Raw genomic sequence first — 16,159 nt, 5'->3', positions numbered from 1 at the left:
CTGGCACAGGGTGCCCAGAGAAGCTGTGGCTGCCCCTGGAAGTGCCCAAGACCAGGTTGGAACCTGGGCTAGTGGAAGGTGTCCCTGCCCATGGCAGGGGTGGCACTGCATGGGCTTTAAGATCCCTTCCACCCCAAAGCATTTAATGAGTCTTTGATTCTAAAGGTTTTATCTTATTTTGTGTATCCTGGCTACCAGCCACTACGCTGGACAAAGGAATTCCCACTCTTAATGAAAAGGTATGATCTATTACTGTGATTATCCTGTACCTGCAGATGAACTTGAAGGAGGATCCTGACTAGTTGAAGGAAGATCTGACTCATCAGATGCTTGAACAGATTCTTCCTCTTGCTGGCTATCGATTTCTAGACCCGCTTCTGAAGTAATGCTAGAAGGGAAGGTGGAGGAGGAGAACCATGTAAGTATATTTGCAGAGCTTCAGAAAGATCCAGAAAAAAAACACTTTCTCTTGGAACACAAAGATTCAATGAAAATCAAAAGTAAAATATAGCATAAAATTATAAACTGTCCCCTTTCAGATCTTTACTTCATCATAATAAAAAATATAGCAATTATTATAAGTATTAAAAGTTGTGCTTGTAAAGTAAAAGACAAAATTATTTGTCTTCAAAGTTCACTAAGAACTGCTTATTCCAGCCCTGTGCTTCATCTTTTGTACATGCACTGTCTTAACTGGGTGACTTAATCATATATGTGTGCTTTGCATGTGGAGTGATTTTCTGTATTACATAGGAATGCCTCAGTCTTTATTCTACAAACTGATCCTTCAACCTGTGCCTTTAACATCAGTATTTGACTACTGCAGAGTGCTCTGCATTCTTAAAAACTAAAAAAAAATTTTTGGTGACTTATATTAATTTTGTAAACCCCAAGGAGAAGATCAGCAGAAAACCACTGGTTTTGGATGAAGACTCAGACTGTTCTGCCTCACAGCACTACAAAGCGCTGTCTGAGCTGCCCCTGGGTGACAATGAACATGTCAGCAGTGCTAGTGAGCCAAAACAGTGGTGCTTTACCCCTCAGACTCTGCCTCTGCGAAGACCTCATCGGCGTCGTCGCCGGCGCCGGGCTCGGTGGTGGTGGACAGGCTGCCAGTGGAGGTGGTGACCATGGGCACGGACTGGGACGCGTGCTCCGAGGCGTCGGCTGAGGCACTCTCTGTGAACACCGTCACTGGGGAGCACAGACACCCTCAGGCCCTGTCCACAGAGCCTGTGACAGCACAGGCAGCTCGGGGACAGGCTGCCCAGCACTCCCCCTGACCACAGGGAATCATTCCCGGCTTCGCTCTGCAAGCCTCTGCCACTTACCCGGTGCTGCCACTTGTAACGGTGTTGTGGGGACACTACGACCCCCTGATTCCTCCTCGTGGGCAAGGAACAGTGGGGTTTCATACATCCCTAAACCTGCAACACAAAGTTCCAGTGACAATCCAGCCAAATGAGTGGCTAAAAAAAGGATTAACCAATGTCTTCCCTCTGGGTATTTGATATAATCCAGTCACTTGCATTTAGACAGATTTTTTGTTATTTTGTTTTGACTTACTGCCAGAGCTGATCATAATTTATTGGAAGGTAACACCTTGATGAAAATATTAATGCTTGTTTTTATAACTTTCATCCTTGCATTATTTTCCTATGAGCTTTCTTCAGAGAACAGCTTCTGTTCCATGACAACAGAGATTCCAGGAAAGGGACAGATTCAGACCAACAACAAACACAACAGCCTGAGCATCTCTGAGCAGATAAGGATATAGCCCAAAGATTTCTTGGCATTTGATGTTTTCCCCTATTGTTTCACTACGGGAAGCTACAAACAATGGTAAAATTGAAGTTAAAAACCATTCTTTCAACATTTCCTTCAATTTCAAAATCCTAACACAACTATAAATGTAGCAGCTTGAAGGAAACACCTTCTCAATTTCTGTTATTGTCTCCTTGCTGACAATTATTTTAGAGTTGCAGGTTTCCACACTTCAAAAATTTCCTGAAGCATTGTGTGAAGAATTATGTTTCGTTGACTGAATTCTCTCTTTTTCACTCAAAGACCCACAGAAACAAGAGCCCAGAAGTGCTTTACCTCCTTGTGATGCCAGCTGCCCAAGATCAGAGTGACTGGAGCTGGTTTGTGGCATATCTTCAGGGGGCCCAAATCTGAACCGAGGAACTCCAGCTACCTGGGGGGAACTGGAAAACACAAACTTAAGGAATTCTGCAACTCCACCAAAGATCAGGGCAGGGGGGAGAACTTTCTGACCAAGAGAACAAATCAAGCATGAGACAAAATGAACTAACACTGACCACAAAAATCAGCTGAGCTACTGCTAAATAAACAGCAATTAGCTCTCAAATTATTAGCAATGCATTCAAAATCAGTACAACAGTCCTGAAGAGAATATTCTTTACTTATCTATTCTATGAACTCTCACAATTTTAAGTGGATTGCTGGACATGTCCAGAACATCCCAAAACCAGAAATGGAGGCAACTTTCACTGGCAATATTAACGGGGAGGGAGGAAGAACAAGGAAGGAAATTTGATAGAACTTTTTTGTTTGTTTAATCTCTTCTTAAATCACCAGGTTACAATACATGGGAGAATATTCACTTCCTAATCTGCTGATCAGTTATATGACACACAAGTCAAACAATAATTACTTATCTGCACATGCAATTATCTATCCTACTACCTACCATGTTACTTCCATCACAAGTGAATTTAATTTAAATTTATTTTCATTTTGCTGAAAAATAGAAAGAAATAGAATAAAGAATAGAGAAAAGCCTTTCTTTTTCTTTTTTCTTTTCACATCTACTTACTGAATAGCTTCTGCAAATCCATCTGTACGATGTGGAACTACAAGAGTTGGTGTGCTTGGAACTGTCCTGTCCTCATCATCAAAGAAGTGCTGCTGCTGGAAAAAAAGAGACTGATATGAGAGCCTACAATGTATTTCCAGTTTTTACCAGCTGAGTTTAAGGTTGATTTTTCCACACAGTCCAGCAAAACAAAGACAGATTAGCTCCAAAAAAATTCTTGTTTAATTTCAGACATCTAAAGCTGATGCCTTTGGTCTCACAGAAGGTACTTAGTCTCTTTTCTCTCATTGAACCTGCATTTGTTCTGCCAAATACAGCTGAATAAAGGTTCTAAATTAGCTGATGGAGACAGCATAAGTTAGCCTTGTTCCTTTAGGATGAAGCTGAACTTATTGTTGTTTTTTCCAGCAACACAGCCACTGACTCTAAAAATAAGTAAATAAAATGACCTTAGACAAAACCAATTAAGCCTCTTTTGAAGCCTTTTGTTTCCTGGGAGTCTTCTAATCTTTGCCTTCCATTAATACAGGAATTAACAGGAGTAGGATATTTTCTGCAAGACTACAGAGACTATCCCTCCCTGAAATCAGCAGCCAGGCTTCTTTAAAAACCAAAGTAACCCCAAGAGTCAGGAATGTTCCCTCAAAGCAGGGCATTAGTAGTAGACTCTGATCCACTCACCATTCCACCTATCCCAGGGGTCAGCTGAAGCCCTCGCCCCACCGACTGTCTTCGAGTCATCTGGATTCTCTTTATGGGAAAGAAATAGGGGAAGTTGTGTAAATGTAGTCCTGGAATTCTATCAACATACAAGTGTTCAGTCAGAGCCAAGGATAGCAGCTAAATGAGTAAGTATGGCAATCATGGAATTACATGATCCTGAGCTGGAAGGGACTCACAAGGATCATCAAGTCCAACCCCTGCATGAAGGACAGGCCCAAGAAACCCAGGAAGAGACTGAGAGCATTGTTCAAACACTCTTGGAGCTCTGATAGCCTTGGGGCTGTGCCCATTCCCTGGGGAACCTGTTCAGTGCCCCAGCACTCTCTGGGGGACAATGTGTATATTCTGGGCAAGTGACAGTAATCTTCTACTCAAGTCTCTACTGAATACAGAAAACTCGCACACAAAAATATTGTGATCCCTCACAAAAGTTAATGGTAAAGGATCATTTCAGTCAGGATATTCTTGAAGAATTCCTGTTGTGATGTTTTAATTTATAAAAACTACAGTTCTTCAACAAGTATAATCATGGGTCAGGCATTGACTGTGAAATGTTTAACTTGGAAAATAAAAGGCAGCATTCCTTTGTCCCCTCTACACTGACGCAACTCATAAAAATCCTTCAAATCTGAGCTACAACCTGGCTAAGAAAAGCTTTTTGAGTGGAAGTATCATCAGCCACTGACTGACTAAGCACTGGTATAATATAATAAGAATTCCAAGATAAAAAGCATTAAGGGGGAGATGGATTTGTACATTCCCTGTCCAGCCATCATCTGCAGGATGACTAAACTCCTTTGCTCAGCTACCATTTCCATCATGCTGAAGAGCTGGCAACATTTTTCCCAATGGATTTTACTGATAAGAAACCATAAAGCAATTTTTTCCCCAAGTCTCCTGAGGCCCTGGAGCTGGTTTGTACCTGCACTGGGGGCCCCAGCTCCTGGGGAGGGGCGTGGATGGTGAGCCGTGGGGGCAGGGGGTGCGGGGGCCTCCGTGGGGACTGCGGGGGCCGCGGGCCCTGGCGCTCGGACGATGCCGATGACGGCTGCTGCTCCCGCAGGCTCTCGTGGGCAAACGTGGACTCTGCAGCACTCGTGCTCCCTTCTCCTGCAACACAAATACACAGGGCTGGGAAAACCCTAGAAACTGAGGTGAATACATGAAGGCAAATCTTCCAATTCTGCCACTAATTAACTCAATTTTCCCTTGCAAGCCTGCGGACAGCCCAGTATTGTTATGTAATATCACCTGAAGAGGACTTGTGGCAGCTACAACAGCAGCACTAAAACAAAGTGTTAATTATTCAGGTGCTGATTTAGAGACCGATTAATCCAGTGAGCCGTCAAGTTCCCACAGCAACCAGAGCTTGCAGGATTTTCAAAGGAATGTAGAACAAATCCAGAAAAGATCATTTCAAAAGAATCCACACTGCACGTTGAAATGGCCTTTAGTATTTCACTGACATTTTTACTTTTAAGTGCAGATTTTAACATATGGAAAATAGCTTCTACATTTCCCTCCCGCTGCCTACACAGACTGTGAAGAAACATGGAATAACTGTACCACTGTTTTGGGAATCTGCTGCCCTCTGGTTGCTTTCAGCTCCTCCCATGCTCTCTTCAGTCTCTGTTCCAGGATCTGTACCATCAGCACCCTAAAATCCCACATAAACAGAGTATGACTCAACAAATTATAGGTTGCAAAGAGAATATAAAAGCAGTAGAAAAGTATTCAGAAAGTAAAAAAAGTCAAATATATGACAATCTTAAAAGATGTCGCTAAGTATCTATAGCATTAGGTAAGCATATTCAACTGCATGAGATTTCAGAAGTTTTGAGAACCTGTGCATACAGAAACCTGAACAATGTAGCTACCACCATTTAATAACAACACAGTGAAATATATCCAGCTCTTCAAAAGCTTCACTGTAGTTTTGTAACTACAGTATTTGCTGCTTGCTCCTGTACTTTGTATTTTCATTCAGCCCTCTTAATCATTCCTAGTTGATTTTTCTTGTGAAAACATCAGTTGTAAGAAATTACCATCACCCAGTATCATCCTTCAACTTATGGGGATAAATTCATACCAGGATTTTCTCTTCCAAGCATTCACATTTGTGAATGAGTATTGGTAAATTTCTTTCAACAGAACCGTGAGTATTACAGCACTGATTTTTTGCAAGAAATTTACCAGGCTACAAAAGAAATGTACAAATCTCACCTCAGCATCATCTGCTTCATATCCATCATTGCCATCAGCACTACCAGTTCCTTCATTGCTGTCATCACCTTCATCTCCCATCCCTGTGTCTTCATCATCATCCTCATCCTCCTCTTCCTCATCATCATAATCCTGTGATGAGACAGTAAAAGAGCCTTAGGGAAATGCAGAAAGGGGATTGGAACAGGCTGGATGTGGTGCACAGATCAACACCCACCCAGACACTCCCCCTCTCTCTCTTAACAGGACAAGGGTAGAAAAGAAGATGGAAAAGCTTGAGGGTTCAGATAAAGGAAGATAAAAGAAAAATTGTGGTGAAAAAAGGTGAATTAGCAGGTAGCTTTAAAACACTGCAAGTTCAGGCAACATAAATACAGACCATTTACTCGGTCAAAAATATTTGGATTAAATTAATCCTGCCTGGCAAGTTTTACATCTGATGAAAGACAAAATCATAAAGGAATTCCATGATATACATACTTCCTGCTCGCCTTCATTTTCTTCATCATCATCATCTTCATCATCACTATCAATGACAATCACATCATCTCTCTTGGACTGGCCATCCTGAGATGAAGAAGTGTTTTGTTGGTCTGACTGAAGGGACCCCAGGTCTATAGGGATAGACTGGGAAGTCTCCTCGCTGTCCTCCATGGCCGCGTACTCCCCCTGTGTCACACCCTGCCAAAGAGCAAAGGCAATCACCAGCACAAACCAAACTCACTGCACCACAATCAACAGCAAGACAACCAGACTCTGATGCTTACAGGACAGCTATTGCTGTTTCTCAAAAACTGACCAGAGGAGAGGACAAAAGAGAATGTGACAGGTGACTGTCAGTGACTGAACAGTTCCAGTCTAAACTTTAACACATTTTAAATGGTTTCCATGGGAAACCTGAAGGATTCCATTTGAGATTTTACTTCTAAATTTCACTCAGAGTTTGGGGGGCAGATGGCTATTTCTACTGAAGATTTTTGCTCTTCAAATATGCTTACTTCTCCAATGGAGTCTTGTGAGTCTTGATTGTATGTTTGTGCCTCCACCTCTCCATCAGTGCTCTCTTCTGCTGTCACTTCCTCCTGGAAGAACAAACATTTTTCTCACTTAAAACATATAATTAGCCCTAAACATGCTTGAGATTTTTGTTTTTTTACTTTAATAAAAATTATCTTTTGCCACAAAGATTATGGGCAACATTTTCTCTGGCTTCCTTAGCAATGCTTTTATCAAAAATCTCACTTCCCTGCCCTTGAGAAACACAAGTTCCCCAGCCCACTGGACCTCAGCATACCTCAATCTTTTCAGAACCAAAACCACATCAAAGTTTCCCATTCTACCTCCAGCCTTCCAGATCCTTAAGTGGCAATGCTCTTAACACAATCCTGCCCTTTTTCTCTTATGAACATCCCTCTGGCACAGAGTTAATAAAATATCTTTGGCTTTCTTAACATGGTGAGGTTCTGTCTCCTCAATTTTATCCCTTTTTTTTTTTTCCAGCACATCCCAAATCCCTCACACCAACATTCACATGCATCTTCTGTAGGCTTTTCCAATAACTCATCTTTGCTTCCCATCTCCTAAATACCCTTTATTTTTATCCAGAACCACTGTAGATAAAGACCTTCCAAACCCCACTGAAAGAAGTCTGAACTTCTTCCTCCTCCTCCATCCTAGGACATGGCCCTCTCTCTCCCATCCTACAGCTTAAGATTTACATAATTCATTCTAATTGGTTTAACCTCTGCCTTTTTAGATATCCAAATATAATTGTTTCCTCCCCAACAGATTAGAAAGTCAATTAGGAATTCACTGATTTGCTCTGAAGTAACACATTTTTTCTTCCCATTAAAATCCTACAAAGATTAAGTAGTAGCAGTTATGTTTGTGCAAACCTCAGGCCCAACTCTCTGCATGATTCTCAGTTTCTTTGAAGTAGGTGCATCCACTGTTTCCTCAGAGATCTGGTCTGAGTTCTCCACAGTGTTGTCCTCCTCTTCCTCTCGGGAGCGCTTAGACAGTGAGGAACTGGGGGTAGCTGAAACTGTAAGGATCTCTCAGTTATTTTAAGAACAACACATGAAACAAACCACAAATCAAAAGCTTTGGTATTTTCCTCTGAAGATCACCTCTATTTCTGCACTGAATGACAACAAACAATCAGAATTGCACTGAGCTGTCTCCTAGGCCAGGAAAACATCAACCCCTTGAGTTACAAGTCTTAAGCTCTCAGGCCTTTATTCACAACTTAACTGACCCTAATTATAAGCCCCAGGGTACAACCCAAATATTTCTTCCACCATCTTTGCTTTGGACAAATACACCCAAAATCTGTAAGAGTATCAGCTGGAAAAGGAGAACCCCAACAGTCTGCAGAAATGTTTTTTTGGGGGAACAAATGTTCTATTTACACTGTGTAGATCAAACAGATGTGCAAGAGTGCATTCCAGTGTGTAGCTTTAGAGCACTTCCTATATTTTAAATTCAAGCTTAAGTAGCTTACTCATGGCTCCTAGAATTAACCTTGCTGATAGTGCCATGGAAACAGAGTGAGTAAGGCTTAATGTATTAAACCTTCAGAGCAAAGCTGCTCTGAAAAAGACAAACACAAAATTTTATTTTCTTTCTGCTTTAAGGAATGCAGTGCCAACAGCATTTCAGAGGCACCATTTCTGACAGCTCAAGAAGGAAGCCTAACTTCAGAAGTTCTTAAAATGTACAGTAAACTAAGGGAGGAGAAAAAGGCCCAAACTGATGTGAAGCCTGGTTGACCAAGGACCCAACTGGAGCTACCTACAAGGAACTATTGAGCAAGGGAGACCTACAAAACGACACCAACCTGTGCCAAACACGGCTGTGGAGGTGGAGGGCCTCTCTATCTGGGAGCTCTGCACCACCTCCATGATGGCAGGGGCTGGCTCCTGAGCTGCAGGCTCGATCTGAGCGTGGCTTTGCTGGGTGGGCTGAACAAAGGCAGTGGCCTGGGTCTGCTGCTGCACAGTCAGGATGGGCTGGGGCAGGGATGTCTGCACGTTGGGGCTGGTGGAGCGCACGGAGCCGCTGGCACTGCCGAACACCGGGACGTGCTCCACGGGTCCTTCCGACTGCATGGCTGCAAGGCAAACAGCAGCACAGTCAGGGCCTTCATTCATCCAGCACAGCTCACACTCTCCTTCTCAGGAAATCCTGAACAAGCACATTCAGTGTTCTGCAGATGAATTTGTGTTATGCACATCTCCACCTGAGGAACCATGAACTTTGCTGCAAGTAGAATGGTCATAGAAGTGCAACATACCAAGAGATGCAGGGACAGTGACACAGTCCAAGGCCCTTCCAAACTGACTGCCACCAACACTTCAAGGCAAAGGCAGCTCTTCTGAGTACTGAGGATCCTTATACTACACTAAAATCTCACCTTCCTGAGTCTCCACCTGTGTTGTTGGCATAACTGTGGCTGTGGGGGTAGTGGTGGGATTGGTGACTGTGGCAGGAGTGACCATGGGACGGATGCTGGCCCTTGGAGTAGACTTATTCCCAGCCATTGCAGCAGCAGTCACTTTACTGGGAGTTGACACAACGGGAGTTGGTTTAATGTTTGCTGTTGGAGGATCTGAAGTGCTGGCACTGAAAAACAGGAGATTGGTTTCATCATGGTACAGAAAGCAGACTTTAAAAATAACAAACAAGTATATTTTCATAGCCAGAAACACTGTTTTTTTAAAAGCTTTTAAATTTAAAAGCCTGAGAATAGCCTAAGGAATTGTCTTCAAAACTTTTTATAGTTGAAAAAGAGAGACACACTATGCCATCAATAGCATTTTATCCAGCTTGGAGAACTGACAGGTTTCTTCCAAGGTAATCAAGTGGGAATCTAGTAAGAGATCAAAATGTTTGTACTGTTGGCTGTGCTGGAATTTTATTACAGTGAGTAACACATCTTACATCAAAACTGACTCGCTCAATACAGAGTGACATCATCTCTTGGCAGAGACAAGGGGCAGCCAAATTTTAAGAGACGTTTTTGAAAGTCAAAGGACGCATTTCATAGTAGCTGAGAGGGAGTTTGTTATCCCAGCTCAGTAGTAGAGCAATATTTCCCATTTCAGAGCTTAGGCAAATGACTATTTTATCTTTTAGAGTTATCTGTTCAGTCCATTTCTGATTCTTGCACAAGGAAGATCCTTCCCCAAACCAAAAAGGTTAACAATCAAAATTACACAACTTTAAAAACCTTAGTCTGAAAACATTTTTAAAAGCCTTTCATGTTTCCCAGATACCATCTTCCAGGTGGTTAATATACCAGCTTGCAGCTTAAAAGCCCTATTGATTAGATGTAGCTCAGAAAACAGGAGGAATGCACTATGTCAGTCAGTATCTTCGCAGTTGTTTAAGAAAAATTATGAAAAGCTAGTGATTTGCTAAAAAGAAGAGCAACTACATAATGATAAACCCACAGAAATTCTGCAAATGCCTTGAACTCACATTCCTCTTTCACCTGAAGCTGGAGTAGACTTGAGTGAGATTTGCCTCTGCTGTTCTGGGACCTATTAGGTAAAAACCAGAGATATCATGTCAGGTATACATGAAACAGTGCAGGCAACATGGAAAACACTTCAGCACTTTGCTAACAAGTCTATGAAAAAAATGCTTGTTGGGTATTGACCTGGGCAGACTGTAATTATGGCAAATTCCTCTAACCAAATCATACCAGCCATACAAAGACTGGAAAACAATTTGGTAACTGCTCAGGTATTTTCTGAAGCTTTGAGACATGAACCCATTATACTGAATGCATGAGTAAAATACAAAAATAGAGGGCATAGCATGAACATCTCCTTGACTGATTCACAGTGAATGGCAGAACTGCCTGCTTGTTGGTGCTGGGAACTCTGATTAGGGCAGGAAATTTAAATTAAGTTCTGAACCCTTAGTGAGGCCAACTTGTGGATTTCCAAGAGCACGGCATGGTGGCACCTGAGTCCAGCCTGGGCAGTGGTGGCCTGGCTGCTGTGCCAGGGCTGCCTGGCAGGACTGTTACACGCTGTACCTTGTTTGTGGACTCGGGGGGCTCATCCCGCTGCTCGTGGTGCCGCTCCTGCTGCTCCCGCAGCTCCCTCTCCAGGCGGCAGATCCGCCCCTCGTACTGGGACTTCAGGGCGCTCATCCGCACCTCCAGCTCAGTCTTCTGCTCCTCCAGGGAGCTGCTCTTCTGCTTCCACTCCTCATTCTCCTTTGTGAGCTGCTCTTTTGTACCTGGTGGAACAGGAAAAGGTCCAGCCTTGCTGAATCTGCACACTGAACATCTGGGTGTTTAACCAGGTCACTGAAGTATTCTGAAATCCTAAAAATGTTAAGCCATAAAAGGAGATCTGGGAGGCAATATGGCCATTTTTCTTTTCAATTGCAATTAGATAAAAAGAAACTAAAATAGAAAAATATGTAATAGATAAAGAAGTAGTCCCAAAAGAACAAGATGTTTTCAGCAAGCTCTTACATCATCATTCCTCTCAGTGACATTTACAAACAGAGGAGACAATGTGTTTTGCAACTCTACATTTAGGGAAGGGGAGATTACCCAAGTTGTTAGTAAGGCCAATCTGCTCTAATCAACAGAAGGATAAAAAACGTAATCATGTTGGCTGGCCAAAAGTAAGTAAAATTTTTTCAATGTTCAGTGTGCAGCTACTCATGTACTTTTATCATCCTCTGAAGGAATTAAATTTTAAACTTTAGAACAATCCCTGTAGCATTTCAAGTCTAGAAAACACTTCAGTAAAATATGAAGCAGGCCATAATTTTCAAGCATCCTGTCTAAAGGTTTTGTCATAGAAATAATCAAACATCTCTAAGGACAGAAAAAAAAAAGAAATACAATACCAGCTAACTGTGCAATTTTCTGCTTGGCTGCAAGCAAGGTCTTCCTTGTTTTCTCCTCCTTCTCTGTGATCTGTTGCCTGAGCTGTTCTTCCTGTGTAGTCTTCTCTTGTAGATCTTGGTGGAAACGGGCCAGTTCTGTCTGTAGCTGCATTATCTGCTCCTGGAGATTTCTAACTTCAGTTTCCTTTTCTGTTATTGTCTAGGGAGAGAGAAAGATTGCAATTGTTGGCCACAACCAACCACTTTGGCAAATACAGGTGCCAAGTTCCAAGGAGCTGGTATTAACTGGCCATTGGATTAAGGTTAAAAAGCTTCTTAACAACAACAGGAGTTCAGTCCTCTCTGAATGCAAGAGCTGTAGAACAGCATTCTCTTTCCCACTTCTTCCAGGAAATAATGTTAGAAACATTAAACCCAGGATTTACACCAGGCTCAAGATCCCTCTTTCCCAAGAAAGTAGAGGCACAATTGCTCACTTCCCATATTTCTGTGACACACATTAAAACACCCTCCCATTCTTCACTGTTACACACTTAGGACTGCAGTGGAGAACAGTACTCTGAAATTACTCACTGTTCTTACCTTTTGTAAACTTTCAACCTGAGTCTCCAAATTCTTTGTCTTCACTTCAGCTTGACTGAGAGTGTCTTTTAGCTCTTGTACTTCCTGGGCAGAAACTTGGTCTTCTTGTGGTTCTGCCAAAGGCAGAGTTGATGATTCAGCAACCATCTGAAAGGCATCAAGGGGTACAAGGCTGAACGGGACTACCTGATCACAGCATTATTACTTTCACAAGATGGTTTTGTGTGCCAAGTGATTGGTTAAAAGTTCTGGCAAACCCCAGGAACTCTAAGGAACGCTCCATTTCAGTTCTACCTACCTTATCATGCTGCGCTTTCAGCTCCTCGTACTGGGTCTTGTACCGGCGACCGATTTTCTTGACCTGTGTTATAGTTTTCACTTTTTCCTGTATGTCAGCCACTTTAGCATCCAGTTCTTTTTGCAAAGTGTCCTTTTCTGTTCTTATTTTAGTTACTTCATCCTTCAGGCTCTGAACAAGATTCTGGCTTGTAGTCAAGGATGCATTAGTTCTAAATGACAAGAGATCAGAGGGAGATGCAAATGAGATGCTTGAAAACATACACATTTCAATATCCCTTATTTATGTAACATCACTAGCATTATCTGTAGTGGATTACATTTTCTAGGATTTTGCAATACAGAATAGAAATTATTCTACAATACATTACTTTGGAATAATTTCAGCTAATAGCTTGCAAAACAACTTCCACTTCACCTTACCTGCTTGTAATCAAGCCACAGAAAGAATACCAAAAGTTTCACAGTTACACAGAGACACTTAAGAAATTACACTTTCAGATATATAATCAGAATATTTTGCTTTGCACCAAACTTTTTACAAATTGACCAATACCACACCTGGCAACTTCTGCTTTAAGCCTGCCTGTTTCTTCACTCATCTGTTGGACACGCTTGGCATTTGCCTCCTTCTCAGAGAGCAGCTTTCGATACTCTTCGAGGTCAGTGTCCTTCTGCTGGCTCAGTAAGTGCTGGAAGGGGAAGAAAAGAGGGGCATTTTTGTAAAATAATTACACAGTTATAGCCAGAAAATCTCTTTGAATTAGAGCCACTGCTTTTGCATTTTGATATCAAATAGCCAACTCTGAAGCTGCATGAACAATGCTTTATAATTCAAACACACTTCTTAGCTTTTTATTCTTCGTAAGGAAATGTAGCACTTTTTTAGTTGTTTAACTGGTGGGCTTTTTTTTCCACATTATGTTCTTTGAAAGGAGGGATTTCCTCACCTGAGTTCTGGCTTTCCAGCGTTTAACATCCTCTTCCAAAAGCTTTTTCTCTGCCTGCAGCATCCCACTCTTCTCACTGAGCTCAGCATTGGACTCTTGCAGGGGCAGGATGTCTGCCTCGAGCTTGCGTACCTGAGAAAGCACAGTAAGGGGTTACACTCTGCACCTCAGGAGACTGAAGGAATCCCTCAGGAAAAAGCCATGACACAGCTTCTTTCCTAACTCTCTGCCTTCTTTTCCTAACTCTCTGCCAGCTGGAGGAAGAGAAAAGGACAAAGACAACAGCAGAGGATGATCCTACAGAGAAAAAAAATACTGGTGCGACTTCCCAATCTTAGATGCTCACTCTGTACTTTGGTACAGGAGAGATTTTTAATGTTAAAATCCGATGCATTGGTTACCATTAAAACAAGCAGTATCTTACTTTTAAGCTCTTAAAAAAGCTGTGGTCTGTTTTATATGCATTCTTGTGCCATTTTTAATGTAATTGCTGATAATATCCTTGCTCTTGGTATACCTCTAGCCAAGGATAAACACTGACTTTCAGGTTCATCTAAATGGAACTAAACTTCAAGCTTTCCAATACTGCAGATGGACCAAAGTCTTTGAAAATTGGAAATGTAAAGTTTCCTCATTCATTTATCATTTAAAGGAATAATTATAATGTAAATCACATATTTACTGTAATTAGCAATGGTATATCCCAACATTTCACTCTACACTGAATATCTGAAAGGTTTATCAGTACTAACCTTTGCTTGTATCTGCTGTAGCTCTTGCTCCAGCCTCTCCTTCTCTTCCCTTAACATCTTGTTAGTTTCTATGAGTATGTTCATGGTCTCAGTTTTCTTCATTAATTCTTCATGCTGTGCAATGGTTTTTGCTGTTACCTGTGGAAAGAGTCAACTCAATCATTTGTTTTGCTTGCACAGGCACATATACTCCACCCGGATATGGTATAACACCACCTTGGAAAGCTATCATGGCATTCATTATTTTACAGGTACATTCAAGACATGGGGAAGTAGGAGACGGAGGAAAAAAGGATAAATTATCTTTTTTCCCCTAATTATAAGATTTTTGGAGTTGCCACTCTCTCACAAGACTCAGAACAAGATACTCCATTTGGTTATAAGCAATCTCAGTTAAAAAAACCCCGAAATTCTTTCAAAAATTTATTTTTGGGCACAGGCAGCCCCAGAACAGCCCTGGACTCACTGAAATCACAAGCATTAACCCCCAGCCATACCTGCACCTTCTCCCTCTCAGCATTGAGGCTGTCCTGCAGCTCCTGGAGCTCCCTCTCCAGGTGCTCCACTCTTTGGCGGTACCGCAGGCTCTCCACCTGCGCCACCTCGAATCTTGTCTCTGCAATCTCCTTCTCCCGACGGATAAACCTGCAGGGAGGAGTTCAATGCCACTTCACACCAGGAAAATGTTCTCAAGTAGTATAACCCCCTCTCACCAGCAAAAAACCACTTGGATTTTTAACATTATGCTTTAAGTATAAAGTAATATAGACTTATTTAAGTTCAAATCTAATTTATAACCCCCAGGAGAAGGAACTCAGAGCTAAGGTTACCTAAGAATTTCTAAGATTTGTTCCTGGGATTTGCCTTCCTCACTAAGAGAAACATTTGCTGCAGTTGGGATGGCTTCTTTCATGGAAGTCACCATCTTATTGCTCATGCTCTCCAGCTGCTCATGTAATAATCGATTTTGTTTCTCCAGATCCTCACAGCGGGATGCAAGTTTTGAAGCTTCATCCTACAACAAAATCATTCACTGAGTGTGATTTCTGTGGCTGAATTTCTGTTAACTGAAAAAAACCCACTGAAACAACAAAGCCCATCACACCTTGATCATTCTCTCTCTCTCTTCCCAGGAGGCTTTGGATTCCAAGAGCTCAGACTCTGCTTTCTGAGCAGCCTCCTCCAGCTGCTGCCTCACCGCTGCGTTCTTGGCGACTTGCTCTTTGACGGCCTGTAGTGCCTCCACATCAGCAGCATGAAGCATCAACTCCCGCTCATATTTGTTCTGAGCTTCAGAAGCCATCATTGCCTGCACAAAACCAGAATAAATCAACTCTGCTACCCTTATTTTGTGTGTTTGATCTGTACAAAGAGACAAAATCAAGCGACCACAAAGCAAGAAGAAAACCACTGCCCAAAATCTCAAGTACACGAAACATGGAAATGCCCATCTACTTCTTTTGGGGTTGGCTTAAACAGCCAAAAGTTTTTTGATATCCTTGAAACCAATTAGTGCTGTTGGAATTCTCATCTGCAGAAAAGTAAATTCCCTTTAAAAAATAGTTGGTTAACAAGACAATCTTACCAGCTGCTACTAAAGATCACACTGCCCCACGTTGTAAAAGACGACAATTATCTATTGGGTTAGAAAAATACTTTTCCCATTGTCTTGTTGGGAGCATTTTCAGCCCCCTCCTCAGGGCATGAAGGCAGCAATTCATTAAAATCAGTTAATTACATTCTCAAGCCAATCTTTTCACTTAATGAAACAGACCTTAGAAACAGAAATCTATTGCATTCAATAAGCAGCTGCTCCCAAAATAGAGAATGTGCTCTTCCAGCGTTTTTCCCGCTTCCAGCAGTCCCTGAGTAACAAGTTTAGTTTTGAATTCAACTGAAAGCTAACAGGAATTCTG

The 16,159-nt window shown here is 42.0% G+C and overlaps 1 protein-coding gene across 3 annotated transcripts in view; it reads right to left on the bottom strand.

The window, feature by feature from the left end:
* TPR (translocated promoter region, nuclear basket protein) overlaps positions 1-16,159 on the bottom strand; it is a 33,479-nt gene that overhangs the window by 1,709 nt on the left and 15,611 nt on the right. Inside the window, exons 25-49 of one of the 3 annotated variants that reach the window (XM_054285697.1) lie at positions 15,349-15,552; positions 15,074-15,258; positions 14,741-14,888; positions 14,244-14,381; positions 13,492-13,623; positions 13,103-13,233; positions 12,543-12,753; positions 12,245-12,391; positions 11,663-11,861; positions 10,833-11,038; positions 10,268-10,329; positions 9,201-9,409; positions 8,625-8,897; positions 7,681-7,829; positions 6,784-6,867; positions 6,266-6,466; positions 5,786-5,917; positions 5,129-5,219; positions 4,485-4,672; positions 3,521-3,589; positions 2,840-2,934; positions 2,101-2,207; positions 1,332-1,427; positions 1,038-1,194; positions 270-388 (exon numbers count right to left, since the gene is read on the bottom strand). In XM_054285697.1, the coding sequence (XP_054141672.1) occupies positions 270-388; positions 1,038-1,194; positions 1,332-1,427; positions 2,101-2,207; positions 2,840-2,934; positions 3,521-3,589; positions 4,485-4,672; positions 5,129-5,219; positions 5,786-5,917; positions 6,266-6,466; positions 6,784-6,867; positions 7,681-7,829; positions 8,625-8,897; positions 9,201-9,409; positions 10,268-10,329; positions 10,833-11,038; positions 11,663-11,861; positions 12,245-12,391; positions 12,543-12,753; positions 13,103-13,233; positions 13,492-13,623; positions 14,244-14,381; positions 14,741-14,888; positions 15,074-15,258; positions 15,349-15,552 (3,733 nt within the window). The remainder of the gene's footprint in view (positions 1-269; positions 389-1,037; positions 1,195-1,331; positions 1,428-2,100; positions 2,208-2,839; positions 2,935-3,520; positions 3,590-4,484; positions 4,673-5,128; positions 5,220-5,785; positions 5,918-6,265; positions 6,467-6,783; positions 6,868-7,680; positions 7,830-8,624; positions 8,898-9,200; positions 9,410-10,267; positions 10,330-10,832; positions 11,039-11,662; positions 11,862-12,244; positions 12,392-12,542; positions 12,754-13,102; positions 13,234-13,491; positions 13,624-14,243; positions 14,382-14,740; positions 14,889-15,073; positions 15,259-15,348; positions 15,553-16,159) is intronic. The other 2 variants (XM_054285699.1, XM_054285700.1) reach the window with 2 other exon arrangements.

The sequence above is a fragment of the Melozone crissalis genome, unplaced genomic scaffold (assembly GCF_028551555.1).
Source record: "Melozone crissalis strain CALT ecotype California unplaced genomic scaffold, PUWL_Pcris_2 ptg000045l_1, whole genome shotgun sequence".
NCBI lineage: Eukaryota > Metazoa > Chordata > Aves > Passeriformes > Passerellidae > Melozone > Melozone crissalis.
Note: the sequence above shows the minus strand (reverse complement) of the source record. Positions and strands in the feature narration are given on the sequence as shown.